This window comes from Xenopus laevis, chromosome 3L (assembly GCF_017654675.1).
Source record: "Xenopus laevis strain J_2021 chromosome 3L, Xenopus_laevis_v10.1, whole genome shotgun sequence".
Lineage (NCBI taxonomy): Eukaryota > Metazoa > Chordata > Amphibia > Anura > Pipidae > Xenopus > Xenopus laevis.
In genome coordinates this window covers 104,958,989-104,977,709 of record NC_054375.1, presented here as the reverse complement: position 1 = coordinate 104,977,709, position 18,721 = coordinate 104,958,989, and the positions used below count along the sequence as shown (strand labels likewise).

Below are 18,721 nucleotides of genomic sequence, written 5' to 3'. Positions count from 1 at the left end.
AATGAATGTGGAATCATGCACATGTATTTAAATGCTTGTCAAATTACAGCAAACAAGTCACGGCATCTCTATTTACATTTAGAGATTTTTTTCAATACATTAAACAACACATGGACAACAAAAACATAAAAAGACCATTGTGTGTATGTCCTGTATGATCCAATTTCATAGCACAGAGAATGGGAAAAGCCTAAATATTTTTTCCTACAGCAGAAAAAGTATATGGAGATAAACAGAGGTCTTTAGAATATCCCTTAACTTGGACTTAATAGGAAGCCATAGAAATGCTATTGTTAATGTAGTGGAGTCTTCCATCTTATGCAGAATTCCATATTCTGCCTTTAATATGAATAGGCCCTTTAGAAGCAACCATTTGTCACTCTGCCGAAGCATAATAATTTTTTGTAGGTGTATTATTTTTAATTGTTTTTCTCTGCATTTTCAATTCAGGTCTAGATACCATGTTTTAGCAAAAATCCAATCAACTCTTCCATATGCTATTTTAGTCTGTATGTACAGTATGTAAACAAAAAAAGGCACCAAACAGAAATGGCATGATCTTAAGTGATGTGCCAAGCAGTGAGGCTAAAATTCAAGTGCCCAGTCTGAGGTAAACCTCCGTGCGAGGTTTCATTTAACCACCCATTGTCTTCAAAGATGTATTCAGTGTGTATGAATGTATTAGGATGGTTTCTAGCAAATAAGGGTAAAAAGCCTATCAGAAGGAATCTTAAAGGTTCATTGTTTCAGACATTTGATAGTATCTTCCAACGGAGACAATTTATAATGTATATTTTTGCAGAACTGTAGAATATGTTTGCGTGAAGTGACTGGTCTGTGATCAATATTTATAAACCACTGCTATGGGTTTATTATGTTGTATTGCATGAAGCATTTACAGTGAATAAAGTACCCCCCCATGGTAAAATATAAGGATATTGTAAGTTACGGAGGAGTTCCATGATCATATAAAAGCACGAAGGCCCGAAGTGACTTCTAATATCCTCATATTTTTGGGGCTACATTATTTATTATAATAAACACATAATACAGAAATGACATCACTAAGCTCCGATTATAACCGATGACATCACCTATGACCGTTTATAAGGATATAATTTACAGGAACTATAATACACAAAAGCCATGAATATCTTGTAAATTATAACCTTATAAACGGTGAGTAGTGATGTCATTTCTGTCACATGACTCATTGAAACGTGTGTATTATAATAAATAAAGTACCCCCTGTTGCATAATATGAGGATATTAGAAGTTACCTCAGAGTTCCATGACCTGTATAAAAACACTCAGCCTTTGGCCTTTTACAGTATATGGTCATGAAACTCCTCGGTAACTTATAATATCATTATAATTTACAAGAGGGGGTACTTTATTCACTATATATATTGCACAAGTAAAAAGGGATTTTCATGGGGCTAGTTCAGTAATGCCAAAATAATGATGAGGGATTTCAAATTTGCCATATTTGTTTGTGGTGATGCCACCAGTCTGGCCCAATTTTAAGTCTTGAGGCCTATTCAGAATTTTATGATAAAGTCTTCCCCACTGACATAAAGAACCACTTCAAATTGGATTTTCATGAATAATATTTATAAAGAACAAGAAAGAGGAATTTCATATATACATACATAGCGTTAAAATGGGAAGCACAATACAAGGCGACTCTAAATATGAAATCTCTATACACTATGAGCAAGCGTAAACATGCATAAGGTAAACATCCAGCATTGCACAAGTTTCCATTTTAGTCCAGCATATTAAAATGTAGTAGTGCCTTAAAACTGTAATGACTTTTCTTATAAACTAATAAAATTCCCTAAAATTTGAGACCCTTTTAAGCAGAACTCTTCTCAATTTTATGAGCCATTACAAGTAAACATTTCAAATATCTAAAAAAGAAAAGTCTGCTTCACTTATCTAGTCTGTTTTATTAAGCAATAAATGAAGTTCCAGGGATTTTAAAGATGATACTAAGAAGGCCAATGCAGAATTTACAGCATCTGAATCAAAAACAGGATTTTTAACATCTGCTGTTTCTACTGAACGCTGGCAATTAATATCCAATTAAAAGCACCATCTGTATTACACTTAAAAGTATATGCTTTAAAAGAACTTATTTTCTGGCATTTAAATATTTCACTTAAGTATATCAGAAGCAGCAAAGATTAAAAGACTTGTAGACAATTCTTGAGTGGGACCAGGTAGATCTCATGTAAAAAGTCAATGCAAAACTCGAAGTGGAGACTTGTGAATAGCTGGACTCTACACACATTCCAGACTATACATAAGAACGAATAATACAACAAAATACCTACTTTAAATACAATAAATTGGCTCCTACCTTACTGTTCTCAAAGGGTATATTGGACACCTACAATTGCTTTTTAGGTATTCCCATATTTTAGTTTTCAACTACACAAACAATTTAAATATATAATTATACGCAGTAATTTTTTTTTCTAGGTGCTTGCTGAAAGGAGAAATGTAGGAGACAGTCCAGACTAAGTACAATGGAGTAAAACCCATGCATGTCTCAATGCCCATTCAAGAGAACAGAGTTAATGCATGCTTAGGCTCAGGACTCTGTTTATTTGCATGTTGCATTTCTTGCAATTGTCTTTTTAGGAATTCTTCTGGGGAATCTTTATAGTCACTGTTTTTGCTTCGGTGTACTCCCTTAGTCCATACTCTCCCCTAAAAAAAATAAACAAAAATTAAGAGTAGACCGAGATACTTTCCACCACATTTTATTTTTTTTAAATTTTATAAGTTTGTTTTTTCTGATCCAAGATATTATTTCTCATCTTTTCTTACAAAAATATAACATGCCATTATAATCATTAATCAGGCTTGACTCATTCAAAACATCTCTAGGGAAAAAAAGACCAAAAAGGAGGTTTGAGGAGTCACCAAGTATATTATGCACATTTTTAAAAGGGCCTCAACAGAGAAAATCAACCAGAATACGTGTTCATAGATGACACTAGGTAACACCATTTCTACAAGGAGCTTATCTAGTTTGAAGAAAAATGCAAGTAGTCTTGTCCTGCATGTGTAACTGAAAATATACCTTAAATAGATTGAAAATAAAATTACAAAACAAAAACTTACATTTCTCTTCCATTGCCAGACATTTTGTAGCCTCCAAATGGGCTTTGAGCATTCAGAGCATTGTAACAATTTATCCTGCAGCAAAAAGAGAATCAAACAAAATATGTTTTTAAAGAAGTACATTTTAAAGTCATCACAAATAGTAAGAGGCCTCCAGATACTGTGGTTTGGATGCAGTGCATCCTCAAGCTTCTTTTTATTGCCCCCAGCCTGCTCAAGTGCTCCATAGGCTTATGGATATATTATGGATCAAAATATTCATAGACTTATGGATATATCAACCTGATATCAAAGCTGATAAACAATTAGATGTTTTATCAACTGTAATTTTTTATAAAATAATGTTTGATGATTCGTACTCATCATTAAGGGGCAGATTTATTAAGGATTGAATAGTAAATTCTAATTAAAATTCAAATTTTCTAATTGTTGTTTGGTTCAAAATTCACAAATTTGAATTTTAATCCCCCAATACTTAATTCAAAGGCGAGATTTATCACAGCTCAACCATGGAAACAGTTCTAATGCGAATATTCGCCACCTAAAACCTGCCAAGTTCATTTAAAAGTCAATGGCAGAGGCCTGTTGAACCATTTGAATATGTTAATTGCTTTCCTGACATTCAAGTTTTTTTGGAGGGAAAATGCGTTTCGAAATATATATGACATTTTCCGGTCGGGACTATTTAATGGAATATTAGACTTTCTATTTTTTTATTAAATAACTTCCAATTTGAGTTGTGAGTATATTTAAATTTATAAGAGTAAATAAAAATTCACATAAATTCGACCTTTATAGAAAAACCTTTACAGTAGTACCCACTTCTTCTTGTGATGATCCCTTAGCTTTCACCATTTCCTTTCACTTATTAGAATGCTAGTGTATTATTAGTGATATTATTACTGATAAATGCTCTAGTACCCTGTATATAAGTAAAGAATCAAGTACAATATATTTGCAAGGGATACTCAATAAGTTCATGCCTTCCGGCTTGCTTGCCACAGTGTTCAGTTATGTCAAACACCCATTGCACTAATTTAATTAGTACATTGATCGTAAAAACCTATACACATTTACAGCTTTTAAATGGCTCTGCAGGCTAAAAATGGCAAAAACTGCACTACCTTCAATATTCTGAAAATGATGTAATCTGCTTTTTAATTAGACTGCATTGCAAATAAAGTACTTTTTCCTGAACTTAGAAAGGCTCATTTGGATTTGCATGTTCAAAAAAGGCCCCAAGGCAGAAAATTCCAGCACTGCTCATTCAGTATATAAAAAGCATTACAAGGAAAGGAATGCAAGTTATTAAATGCTGATATATTACAGGATGTAACATTAAAAAAGGGTTTATATAGAGCACGGATATATAATTATAATTTTATCTAAATCTATGTTGCAGCTATTATTAAATTACCAATGGGACTTAAGCAAAGTAAAATTTAGGCATGTATTAGATCCTGTTGAGGCCCAATAGCCTCCATCACTATGGAAACCATCATTAATTCCTTCTGTTGTTTACAAGTCTATAGCGAGTATTATAAAGTGGGTTGCAAACTTAATGTTTATTCCAAAATGTGCCATGTTTTATTTTACAGAACATTGAGCAATCGGCTTGGATTGTAGCAATTTATTGGAGGCCTCACTGGCACCAACGCTTTGATTAAATTTAGCTTTCCTAATAATGATACTAAGGTTATCATTGAACATTCCCTAAACAAGATTTCCTTACCAAACAGTTCCTGCTTGCATTGCTGAAGAAACAGTCAAGGCTTTGTTGATATCATTGGTAAAAACAGCTGCTACTAGACCATAATCAGAATTGTTGGCTCTTTCAATAACTTCCTCAACAGTTTTAAACCTTAATATTTGTTGAACAGGTCCAAAAATCTATAAAATAAAAAGTAATTTCATTAGTTGCCTTTATACATATAAAAAAGTTTTAATTATTTTTTTTTAAATTATCTGTTTAGCAAAAAGTGAACTGAATTTTTTTATGAGTTTATTAGTACAGTAGTTCAACTCAAACACAAGGAAGATGATGAATTTTGTAACTTTATAGGAGTCAGGATATTAATGTCAAGGGAAAAAACTGAATTAATTATAATAGTTACATAGTTAAATTGGGTTGAAAAAAGACAAAGTCCATCAAGTTCAACCCCTCCAAATGAAAACCCAGCATCCATACACACACCCCTCCCTACTTTTAATTAAATTCTATATACCCATACCTATACTAACTATAGAGCTTAGTATCACAATAGCCTTTGATATTATGTCTGTCCAAAAAATCATCCAAGCCATTCTTAAAGGCATTAACTGAATCAGCCATCACAACATCATCCGGCAGTGCATTCCACAACCTCACTGTCCTGACTGTGAAGAACCCCCTACGTTGCTTCAAATGAAAGTTCTTTTCTCTTTTCTTCTAGTCTAAAGGGGTGGCCTCTGTTACGGTGATCCACTTTATGGGTAAAAAGGTCCCCTGCCATTTGTCTATAATGTCCTCTCATGTACTTGTAAAGTGTAATCATGTCCCCTCGCAAGCGCCTTTTTTCCAGAGAAAACAACCCCAACCTTGACAGTCTACCCTCATAATTTAAGTCTTCCGTCCCTCTAACCAATTTAGTTGCACGTCTCTGCACTCTCTCCAGCTCATTTATATCCCTCTTAAGGACTGGAGTCCAAAACTGCACTGCATACTCCAGATGAGGCCTTACCAGGGACCTATAAAGAGGCATAATTATGTTTTCATCCCTTGAATTAATGCCCTTTTTTATGTAAGACAGAACTTTATTTGCTTTAGTAGCCACAGAATGACACTGCCCAGAATTAGACAACTTGTTATCTACAAAGACCCCTAGATCCTTCTCATTTAAGGAAACTCCCAACACACTGCCATTTAGTGTATAACTTGCATTTATATTATTTTTGCCAAAGTGCATAACCTTGCATTTATCAACATTGAACCTCATTTTCCAGTTTGCTGCCCAGTTTTCCAGTTTAGACAAATCACTCTGCAAAGTGGCAGCATCCTGCATGGAACCTATAGTTCTGCACAATTTAGTATCATCCTTGGAAAGTGAAAGAAAAGATATCTTTGGAATTAAATAAAAAAGCCTGGCATTTATCTTTACCAAATGCTGCAATACAGCTAATGACTGAAAGGGTGGCAACAACTCAATTCTGCCTCAACTTTTTCGGACAGTCTAAACCTCACTATACAAATAAATGTATATTATGCCTGATGAGTTACCTCTTCTCTGGCAATCCGCATATCATCTGCTACATTGGAAAAGACTGTTGGTTCTATAAAAAATCCTTTTCTTCCCAATGCTTTTCCACCGCATTCCAGCTTAGCTCCTTCAGTTATTCCACTCTGAATAAGTTCCAGTATTTTGTTGTATTGCTTTTTATTAGTCTAAAAAAAAAGTTATTTTTTTGTGATGATAAAAAGTTACATGGTTTCAGATATTTAATAAAATGTCTTTAATAAATAGTTGAAAATTTAAATTCCTATGCAAGATACCTGGGGTCCTTGCTCTGTAGTGGGATCAAAAGGGCTTCCAACTATTCTTCTCTTGGCACGTTCAACACTTCTTCGAACAAACTCCTCATAAATGGAATCTTCTACGAATGTCCGCGAGCCAGCAGTACAGCACTGTCCTTGGTTAAAGAACACACCTTGGTGTGCTTGTTCAACTGCATAGTCCACTGGAAGAGAAGGAATGAAAAATTGATGAAGATGAAAATAATTCAAGAAAAATTATGGATTTGTTTGGCAGGAGCTAAAAAAACAAACTCTCTTCTTTAGGCGATATTAATCAGAGAGCTTATTTCATTTAGTAAACTATAAAGTTGGCCTTAGACTCCTGCTCATTTATCTTATTTGACCTACATGACAAATTCACAGATTATGTGAATGACTACATTATGGGCCTAGATAGCAGATTATAGGGAAAGTGGGGAGGCGGTGTTGCCTTTATCACTTCTGGCATGGGTTATTGTTTGGACATTTCTCTCTTTAAAAATATGAATGTTATGAATGTTATTAATATATAATAACTAACTAGTGGTAAATCAATTATTGCTTAATAACTTATTAAGAAGTAGAACCTTTTATCCAGAAACTATAACTCACAGAACTATGTTCTATAAAGCCCTTAAAATTTGCAAATATATTCAGTACTAAAATTAAATTGTATTTTTCTTTAAAGACATTTTTCCATTTTTTCAGTTTTAATATTTAAGAAGAAAGTCAGTAAATTGCCAAATGCCAGTTATAGGAATTCAATTTAAGATTCAGTACTAAAATTAAATTGTATTTTTCTTTAAAGACATTTTTCCATTTTTTCAGTTTTAATATTTAAGAAGAAAGTCAGTAAATTGCCAAATGCCAGTTATAGGAATTCAATTTAAGATTCATTTTGAAATTTACTAAATAATGCAGGTGTGCTTTGCTTGGCACCAAAGCAAATGCATATAGCACATTATGAGATTTCCAAATTGCCTTGTGGTAAAACATAATGTTAGTCTACCCAACACAAAGAAGCTTGCTTAAAGCAAAGTCAAAGGAACACTAAAGCTAGAATATTTTTTTATAAATACTGCATTATCTTTTCCAGTGTTTGGAAAATGCTTGGTTTTTCACACTAAGGACATTACAGTGATAATGTTGATAAAAGACAATAAAATTAGTATAGAAAGTGGGGCTGTGGGTTTTTGTTTTGACTAGTGTTTAACTTCAGCACAAGTTATGTCCATATGAGCATCCCATGCTGCACCTAAATGTGTTTTAGCTGTACATTTATAGATTTGAAATCTATCAACATTTGACAGATTAAGTATAATAGTGAATACAAAATGTATTTTAATATTTGATTCATTGTGTTAAAAAGAGTCACCCTGATGGTTTTATTTCACCCATGCTTTGCTTGAATTAAAAGTATAACCACACCAACAAGGATATGAAACCATTTCTATAAAATGGCAAGACAATCAACTTACAATCCGCATCAGCAAAAATAATGTTGGGGCTCTTTCCTCCTAATTCAAGAGTGACTCTCTTCAAATTGCTTCTGCCAGCTGCTTCTTGAATAAACATTCCAACCTGAAAGGAAGTCAGTAAAAAGTGTCAGATACACGGATAGATAAGTAACATTCCACTAAAAAGAAGTATCAGCACGCAACAATTTGGTTGCTAATAGTATCTTTGTAACTGCCACTATTAATTGTGCTGTGGGCTGTATAACATGAGCCTCACATAAATGCAGAAGGACATGTTGTCCTATATGGTGTATTATTTCTGGATAAGGTTATACACTACCAATTTTGATTTAAAGTTGGCATAGGTACATATATCAACAGAAAGTGTATACCTGATAAGGACGTGGTATACAAGAGTTTGGTTGAGAGTTTATTTTATCTTTTTTTTTTTTTATTCTTTTTTTTAATTCTTAGAGTAGCTCTGCAAGAAGACACTCCTTTACAGATAACGGAGCTCTGCTAACCTGCTTTACTGTGCCAGCATTCCATTTGATTAAACTCCCATAAATTTGGTGAGCAAAATCCGAGACTGATATCTGTATTGTCTGTAGCTACGATACAGCCCACACGTTCCCAGCACACAAAACCCTATCAAACCTGATAGGAGCACAAGTATGTGAAGATACCGCAAGTTAAAATATAACACATCATTGCATTTAAAACGGCTTTCCTAAATTGGATGATCACAATCAAATTAACTTTTAGCATGATGTAGTCATTGCTATGTTGAGACCATTGTTTGCCTTTAATTTAGGAAGAAGAAATAGATTAAAGTCTATCAACAATAACTAATTTTTTGATCAGGCCACTGTCATTCCAACACTTTCCTAACTGTCCATGTATTAGTATATACAAGTCTTAAATGAAGAACTAAACACAAAAAATTTACAAATTACAGAATTTTAGGGAGAACTGTATCACATACAGTTCTCTATAGCTTATATAATGTATAAAATGTTTTGGAAAAATTATTAAATTATAGTATTCTCTTTACTTTCTTAAATCAACTTCAAAATTCTTCAGCTTGCTCACTGCAGTTCTGCAGTGCAAGTACAGTCCTTTAAACCTTTAAAAATCCTTCCCAGGCTGTTGGGATTATTCTGGAATTGTATGTAGTACACAACGATAAATTGCAATTCCAAATTTAAGTTGAATGTTCTAAAGCTATGGTCTAGTCACATAATACAAGAATTAAATTGTTTAGTTGTGTCTGTGCAATATCCTGAATACTGTTTAATATTGTTCCATAAATCTCAGCTGAATATTACCATGTCTGCCTGTAGACATTCCTGTAACAAAATGACCTGTTAATAAACAATTTCCAAAACTGGAAAGCCATCAGAGGTGGTGGAAAAAGCACAGGATGAGTAACTTATGTAAGGCGCAGTGCCTTTATATAATGTGTACAGGCTAACAGTTGTGATCAGCAGGGCAGCAAATACCCAAAAATTAGATTGAACAAAGAAAACAAAAATAAAGTGACCAATCGTTTTCAAGCCGTGTTGCTACTTTGCTATGTTTGTTCATTTCAGTGATCAGAGTTTTTTTGTAGAATATAATAGCTATTTAAAACTCCAACTTGTAAGACATGCCTTAGAGCTTTCCTCCTGCCAACTCTCTTAAACCAAGCTATTTTAAAACTCTAGTGTAAACAGCTTATTATTTAGGCAGAATGCTGATGTCTATACCAAGCAACATGACATTAATCTCACTTAAGGAATAAAAGGAAAATCTTGCTGAGTAAATTTGAATCAGTAATAATACAGCTGTTAGCTGAAAACATTTCTTTGGCATTAAACGGTTATGATTCTCCTGTAGTTTGCTTTGATGACTTTGTTTGCATCTGCTTGAGTAATGATGGCATCACAATTTGTAACAAAGAAAACACTTTGCCAAGCAAAACAAGGTTCTCAAAAACAAAAAACAAATGTGCAGGGCCTTGGCCCAAAATTATTACTTTGTTACTTTGTTATAAAATTGTAACTACACATTGTAGATATATTTGCTACACTCTCTCTCTTTAGAATTGAGATTTTGTTCAACACTTTTATGGACACAGGGTGTGCAGACCAGCATTTTAAGAAGTCACCACAAAACAGCTTGGCCTATCTGCAGTTCTCATTATAAGGCTCTGTCATTATAAAGATGGCACTAAAATACCAAACTGCTCATTAAGCTTAGAACACTATGATACTCAAGTACCAGTGGGTACCTTAAGGATAAGAGAGGTACGTTTTGTTTTAAAATGTTTGAAGATTTAGGATGAGAAGGATTAATTAGCTTTTACATGGCAGAAGATGTAGACTAGTAATGGCCCTTTTTTTTGCAGAAATACTGTATTTACAGTTAAAGAATAGTTGAATGGAAGGAGTACAATTCCAAATGAAGAAGAAAGTAAGAAAAAAAACATACGAAGGGATACAAATATTTTTGTTTTGGAAATAAAAGGTAGAATTTTCCATTGTGTTGAACTTTGAAAATATGACTATGATATATCTAGTATAAGTAAATCTAAAACAACCGGACTTGCTGAGTAATCACTGAAGACATTTCACTACTCATACGAACAGCTTCTTCAGTTCAACTAACTGGTATGGGAAGTTCTCGTTATTTTCTTTTAAAATTAATTCAGCTGTGGTCCCTTTAATTCTTTTTAAAAACACTGCAACAGAAAATACCTTGCCTTGGCACAAACAATAAACGGTACTGACTAATTAAACAGCATACAATTTAGTTTTAACCAGTCTTCCATATTTAAGACACTGGAAATATAAGAATAATCAAAGCTTTGGTTAGTCAAACATCAATTTATATGCCTTATGGCTAATCTAGCAGTTCATTGGTTAACAAAGCTAATTGAATTAAACCACTAAAAGCTCTGTACAATGGCAAATACAAGTATGAGGGTCATGACAAAAAAAATATCATATTCTTTGCCTGAAAGCATTTTTTGCCTTTATCGAAAGTAAAGCCCTAGATTTACAAATTGTTGTTACAGTGGGTATATTTAAGATGCGATAATGTTGACTTGCTTTTATAAGTGTCTGCTGTGACAGGAAATATGGAATATGGAACTGTTTATACTCTGTTTGCATTAAGAATTGACATCTGGTCTTGCTTAGAATTTTAGAGACCCTCTTTTTCACATTAGTGGTGCTTTTCACTTCCTATTAGCCAGGCTTTTAAAGTCAGCTCCTTAGTCGGTATTAAATCGACATCTTTTGATCTAACAACTGTTAGCTCATTAAAAATTAGGAGAGAAAAAAAAAATATCTATGGATCGGTTTAAAATATGATCCCTACCAACTAAAATGGACCCATGAATGACCCTGCTTAATGTTCACATATTCCTCATACCGAACTGGTGTAGGGAAAGTGCCACATGCCTTTAAGACAAAACCTTCATATGTGTTTGTATGAGTTGAGAGGGAATAACATGCATGAGGTTTTTAGCCTTTTAGGTAAAAAAAAAGTTGCTATTCTCTATCTTTCTAATAGTGGGTTCTGAATTCAAAAGTAACCCAAATTTTCTGTAGACATTGATTTTGGAAATAATGGGAAATATTGAAATATATTATAAGAAAGCATACACAAGTATACAAATTCACTGGTAAAGATTACTTTCAGCATTTGTATTTTGGCAAGTGAATGCATACACTAAAACAGGGGTACACATTCTGCTTGCTTTGGAAAAAACCTGAGCTTGCATTTGGTAGCAAAGATATTCCTAAAAAAGCATGAGATTATGTGACAGCTAATATTAACAAGACTGGCTGGGATTATTGGTTTCCATGAAACAATCTGTCTTTAAGCAGGAAAAAAAGTTCTTTAGTGGAATGAATTTCTAGGAGTTGAGTCATTTTTCTGATAAGCATCCATAAATCTGCAACAATACCAGGGGTGATAGGATTTCAAACAAGAGATAATTGTGTCTGGTATGGCCTATAATGATTCATGTAGTAGGAGGCATTCTGGGATTACTAGCAGTGACTGAGTTTTTATACCAATCAAGGTTTTCCAGAAAAAAAAATATGGTGGCACGGATATATAATACTACTACTACTACTATGACATGCAGTACTTTAAACCAGCACTGTCATAAAAAATTCACTGTAAAGTTTCACAGAAAATCCATTAAAACCAATTTCTCTACCAGAGCCTTGGGTCAACTATGTAACTTTGTGATATTTTGTGGGGCATTTACATTAGACACTGTGTGCAGTGTACCCAAATCCTTTAATAACAAGCAGGACATGCCATGAGGGAGCACCATACCACATTGTTTCACATTTTCAAAGTGCTAGAGCTCATGGCTCCCTTTCACGGTGTGCTACACATTTGCACACCGGGAAATCTATTATTAACCATACACTAAACTATTCTTCAGCAGGTTTTTTTTTCTTCCTTTCATTTGTTATTGATGACTTCATTAGGGTTCCAAGCAGTACAGAAACAAACCACCACAAAGAACAAAGGGGGGAGGGTAGAGGGAAAAAAAAACACATGTAACTATACAAATTTGTTTTGTGCTGTTTGTTTAGATATTACATGCTATAATGCTCAATTTCACAAGTGTACACTACTTGGAGAGGGCCATTAATTGAGCCAGTTTCATTCACCAATATGAATATGGTTTTCTTTTCTTAGTACCTCAGATAATATTTGCTCTGCAGTTTTCTTAACCTTTTTTTTTTTTTTTATAAATACATGTATTTACATTTTTTAAACATACAAATAAGAAGGCTGTATAGAAAGCAATGAGCAACTACAGATGATGTCTTGTTTACTAATGTATGCCGACTACTGATCCATAAATGGAGAAATGTGGATATTGCGCAAAAAAAGTTTAACAGACCTCGTACAAGATTCCTTTTGCCTCAAAACAAGAGACATGCAAAACCCTACATATGTACTGCTTTACTACATTGCATGCACCCATACAACTGGAAGGAAACGGACAGATTTCATCCTATAATGCAAACCAGTTATACAGATGTATCACAATTTGTTAGGATGATCAGAACACCTTGGAATCTGTGTGGGATGCAGATTTGTCCACACCAACTCATAGTGAGCATGTGAACAGACGTGATGATTATTTAGCGCCTTTTGATAAAACGGTGTTGCCATGCCTCACAGTTGTCTTCAGTTTTGTACAAGAGCTTGCTTGTTGTTTTTGCCAAGGTTGGTTTGTAATCTGTACAGTGCAACAATATATGCTGGAGCAAGTAAAATGAAATCTACCATTCTCATATACATACCTCAGTAGAACCAGTGAATGCAATTTTATCAATGCCAATGTGAGAAGCTATCGCTGCTCCTGCAGTTGGACCATATCCTGGTAAAATGTTAACAACCCCTGGTGGAAAACCAGCCTATCAGAATGAAAACAGAAGGAATATGATGTTTCAGTATGGTCCACATTAATAAACTTAAATCTTTAATCTCAGGGGGATATTAATACAAGTGCCCTTTTCTTTACCTCTTTGATGAGGGCTCCCATATAGAGAGCAGTGAGCGGAGTCTGTTCAGCAGGTTTAATTACTACAGTATTCCCACAGCACAGGGCAGGAGCAATCTTCCAGGCAAACATCAGCAGGGGGAAGTTCCACTGTAGAAAAGTGGAAGTTTATATACAGATAAGAATATTCTTTGTGTTTAAAATATCAAGCTGATCGTTCAACTCCCAGGCTTAAATCAGGTTTCAATAAAATGGCTCAAACAACAATTTTATATTTATTAGAAATATGTTAAAGGAAAACTATACCCCCAAAATGAAAGCTTAAGCAACAGATAGTTTATATCAAATTGAATGACATATTAAAGAATCTTACCAAACTGGAATATATATTTACATAAATATTGCCCTTTTACATCTCTTGCCTTGAGCCACCATTTCGTGACTCTATCTGTGCTGCCTCAGAGATCACCTGACCAGAAATACAACACTAACTGTAACAGGAAGAAGCAAAAGGCAGAAGTCTGTCTGTTAATTGGCTCATGTGACCTTACATGTGGTTTGTATGTGTGCACAGTGAATCTTACGATCTCAGGGGGCGGCCCTTATTTTTTTAAAATCGCAATTTTCTATTTATGATTACCCAATGGCACATACTACTAAAAAAGTATATTATTATGATAATGGTTCATTTACATGAAGCAGGGTTTTACACATGAGCTGTTTTACTCAGTATCTTTTAATAGAGACCTACATTGTTTGGGGGGTATAGTTTTCCTTTAAGGTTGGTAACATTAAGCAAAAATGCTCAAAGATTTTTTTTTTCATAATGCAGATGTTAGTAAGCATTTCCAAACACTTACCACTAACCAGGGCTACAGTTAAAGTGGCATGTCTTTATTTAAAAAAACATCTAATTTTGACCTCTCGCCTCACTGGTTCCAGACCTGACTGTACATAACATATAGCGCTCTCTAGAAAATAATGGCTCTGAGGCATAATGGGCTGGGGTTAGTGTGAACAAAAGACAACCCTTATAAAGCAGGTAAACAAGAACACATAAATAGAAATTAGGTGTCAAAAATAAATAATATTAATCACTGGAATAACTGATAAAATAATTAATTTGCACTGATATTTCAGTTTTTTTTTGTCAGACTAAACAGAAGTCAATCCTGAAGCATCTCCCCAACATCAGATGTAGTTCAGTAACAGCTGAAGGTAAAATGTTGAACATGACTGCAAAGCATTTATAGGGTTGTCACTTTTAAGACTAATCTGTATGCCAACTCATGGGAGGTACATATTTTAATAGGCAGATCTTTTGCGTCTCACTACTCCCACTTCATAGTAAATCTCTGGATTAATAGAATATATTAGGGATGCACCGAATCCACTATTTTGGATTCGACTGAACACCCGAATCCTTCTCGAAAGATTCGGCCGAATAGCGAACCTAATCCGAATCCTAATTTGCATATGCAAATTAGGGGTGAGAAGGGGAAAATATTTTTTACTTCCTTGTTTTGTGACAAAAAGTCAAGCAAATTTCCCTCCCGCCCCTAATTTGCATATGCAAATCAGGATTCGATTCGGCCTGTCTGAAAAAGGCCGAATCCCGAACTGAATCCTGGATTCGGTGCATCCCTAGAATATATTGATGTATTAAGCATTGTTACTGGATTTTACATGGTTTGGGCTGGTCCACACATCACTAACAGTCATGTTCTGTTTTTTTTTTTTTTTTAATATATATACACCCATTTTGTAGGAGTCACATGTTTGGTGCCACTGACCAAGAAAAAAAAGGGAGAATGGGAAAACATTATTCCAGGACTACCAATATATCCGCTGTTTGATCAAAGAATGGAAAAATGCTATGTATTAGTGTTACAACATGACCTACCACATAAGAGCATTTTATTTGAAAACAGTTCTCTTTAAAGTTTTTACGAGAGAATACTCATAGCCCAGTATTCTATTTGTTTATAGAGTATTCCACATTGTAAGATCAGTAAAACAGAGTACCAAGCATTTATCTTACATTTTTCAAGAAAGTCTAAATGGCTTGAGAAACTGACTTTTCATAACAGAGATAAAGCCCTACAAACCAATTCAAATAATCATATGCAGGGAAGCTGTTTAAGATACGTCAACAATAGGAAGATTTGATTCCCTGTAACAGAAAACACACAGCTGCAAGTCCCATGTTGTGTGACTGCACTGTGAGCCACTCCAAAGGAAAATAAATAAGGGCAATAGCCAAGAGATACTTACTGGGATGATCTGACCACACACGCCAATGGGTTCATGTCTCGTAAACGTTAAGTAATCTCCATCTTAAAAACAGATGATTGAAATAAGCAAAAATCAGACTTGCCCTCTTACCTATATATACAAACAGCTATTTACACATATCATTATTCTTTATTCTCAACATAAAATAGATAATTACTTTTGCAAATAGTTGCTAATATATATATATACGTTTTATTTTTTGGATTTGTGATTATCAAACAAATGAAAGAACAAACTCCCCATATTACATTCAGTGAGACATTTGTCCTACTCTGCTTATTTAAGCATGTTTGGGTTGGTCTTAAGCCCTTGAGGGGACCACCTACAACATGTGCATGCTGCTTGTTGGATTATATTTTCCAGTTTATCTTTCAGAGTATCTTGGTGCCTGTAATATAAAACCCATACACAAGCATACTGTATGCTGTTTTTCCACGAATATAGTTCCTTTATACACAAGCATGCAAAATGAATTAAAAGCTGCCATTCCTTAAATGAGTATGTGTAATCTTAACACAAACACAGATTTCATTGTTCTTTAACTGACTTTGCAGTTTCCTACAGGCCCATTGGTACACCTGGTTTTCTAGTTTTTTCAGGTTTGCATGTAGTTACAATGTAGTAAAGGGAATTCAGTCAAAGAAGTCAAATGTTACTGAAACTCCATTATTTTAATATTTCAATATCAACAATTCAATTATTGATTGGTGTTATAACACTGATGATTTCTTCTTTCATGTTGCTCAAAAGAAAATATTTATTCTCTCACAGAAATGAACGTGATTTTACAAAGTCTGAACTGGTGTAAGCTTTCAGCAATATTTTTTGGCTGAGCGGGATGTTGACATTTTAAACTGGACTAGCTGAAAAAAACTGTACAGGTAGTGGACCTGTTATCCAAAATGCATGGGACCTGGGGTTTTCCATAATTTGGATATCATATAAACATTAAGTAAACCCAATAGGCTGGATTTTCTTCCAATAAGCATTAATTATATATTAATGTGGCTCATGTACAATGTATTATTTTATTATTACAGAAAAAAAGGAAACCATTTAAAAAAAAAAATTTATTTGGATAAAATGGAGTCTATGGGAGATGGCCTTTCAGTATGGGGCCGATTCACTAAGCTCGAGTGAAGGATTCGAATGAAAAAACTTCGAATTTCGAAGTATTTTTTGGGTACTTCGACCATCGAATTGGTTAAATTCGTTCGAATTCGAACGAAATCGAACGAAAAATCGTTCGACTATTCGACCATTCGATAGTCGAAGTACTTCCCCTTTAAAAAAAACTTCGACCCCCTACTTCGGCAGCTAAAAGCTACCGAAGTCAATGTTAGCCTATGGGGAAGGTCCCCATAGGCTTGCTAACCTTTTTTTGATCGAAGGATTTTCCTTCGATCGTTGGATTAAAATCCTTCGAATCGTTCGATTCGAAGGATTTAATCGTTCGATCGAACGAAAAATCCTTCGATCGATCGATCGCAGGATTAGCGCTAAATCCTTCGACTTCGATATTCGAAGTCGAAGGATTTCAATTCGAGGGTCGAATTTCGAAGTATTTTTAACTTCGAAATTCGACCCTTAGTGAATCTGCCCCTAATTCTGAGCTTTCTGAAATTTTGGTTGTGATAAAAAATGCATAGAGGGACGATCTGGACCAAGCAAAGTAATAAAGAATTAATTAGCACATGAGCTTCTGCTCAAACCTGCAACTGAAATGTGCATCATTCAACAGATGAAAACAATACCTGTGTGTAAAATCCTTAAGCTACAGTCACTGGGAAAATCAAGCAGGTTCATGTATACTGGAAAATGTGTAAGCAGAACAGTAATCCTTTTTTGACAACACTTCGTTCATCTACCAAATAATATAATTTTTAATGGCAGGGTCTCTTTAACAGCAGCACAAATGGTAACGCTGTAAGAGAGGTGCCTTATCCTGTTTTTGTGATATTTAGGGAAAAAATTTAAAAGTATATTTTTACTACCACATAGGCTGGGGAGAGAACTAGGATGGTATGTATGATGAGTCTCCTAGCTAAATATCCTTTGCCTTCAATGTTTCGGCTAAATCATATCACCCTAAATTAGAATGATGTAATAATAGTTTCTGGATCCTACTTATGTCAAGACAGATCTATAGCGACTATGGAAGACAAATTATTATGTTTTATAAGGGCACTGAAATATTTACACATTGATGATACCCTATACACAAAAGAAAAACATTTTAGTTATATCATCAATTTTCTACAACTCTCTGAGTCTGCATCAGTTTGAAATATAGCAGGTGGTGTAGGGAAATCTTTACTGGTTTTACATGTGTTCAAGTTGAATAACTGCAGTTGTGCTTCATTAAGTTCTCCCAATATGGTTTCCAAATAAAGTAAAGTGACCATTGATTGAGATCATTGTTATGGAAAATGATGATCCCACTGCAGCATATTCTTCTAGAGGAAAGAAAAAAAAATACGCACTGCACCTGTTTTTCCTTCCAGTCACAAGGGCACCATAAAGTAATTCACAGGAAAAAAAAACCCAGAAAGCAAAGACAGAAGTACAAACCCGGAAATGAAGACAACAAAAGTTTAAGACTTACAGTAAGACTAAAAATAAATTTTGTATATATGCATACACACGCGTACACAATCGCTCATCAACTAATGCACAAAGTTAATTAAGTTAATTTAGTTTACTATACTAGAAATAAATAAAATATTATTACAATAAATTAACATTTCATGACCAGATGAGTTGCTTTTTACATTAAGGGGCAAA

The 18,721-nt window shown here is 34.2% G+C and overlaps 1 protein-coding gene across 1 annotated transcript in view; it reads right to left on the bottom strand.

Annotated features, from left to right (window-relative positions):
* Positions 1-1,592: 1,592 nt before the first annotated feature.
* Positions 1,593-18,721, bottom strand: part of aldh1a2.L (aldehyde dehydrogenase 1 family member A2 L homeolog) — a 34,322-nt gene continuing 17,193 nt past the window's right edge. Inside the window, 9 exon segments of the mRNA NM_001090775.1 lie at positions 1,593-2,718; positions 3,136-3,210; positions 4,868-5,025; positions 6,392-6,556; positions 6,665-6,849; positions 8,143-8,245; positions 13,443-13,556; positions 13,664-13,792; positions 15,917-15,978. Of these exon segments, the coding sequence (NP_001084244.1) occupies positions 2,646-2,718; positions 3,136-3,210; positions 4,868-5,025; positions 6,392-6,556; positions 6,665-6,849; positions 8,143-8,245; positions 13,443-13,556; positions 13,664-13,792; positions 15,917-15,978 (1,064 nt within the window). The 3' untranslated portion in view covers positions 1,593-2,645.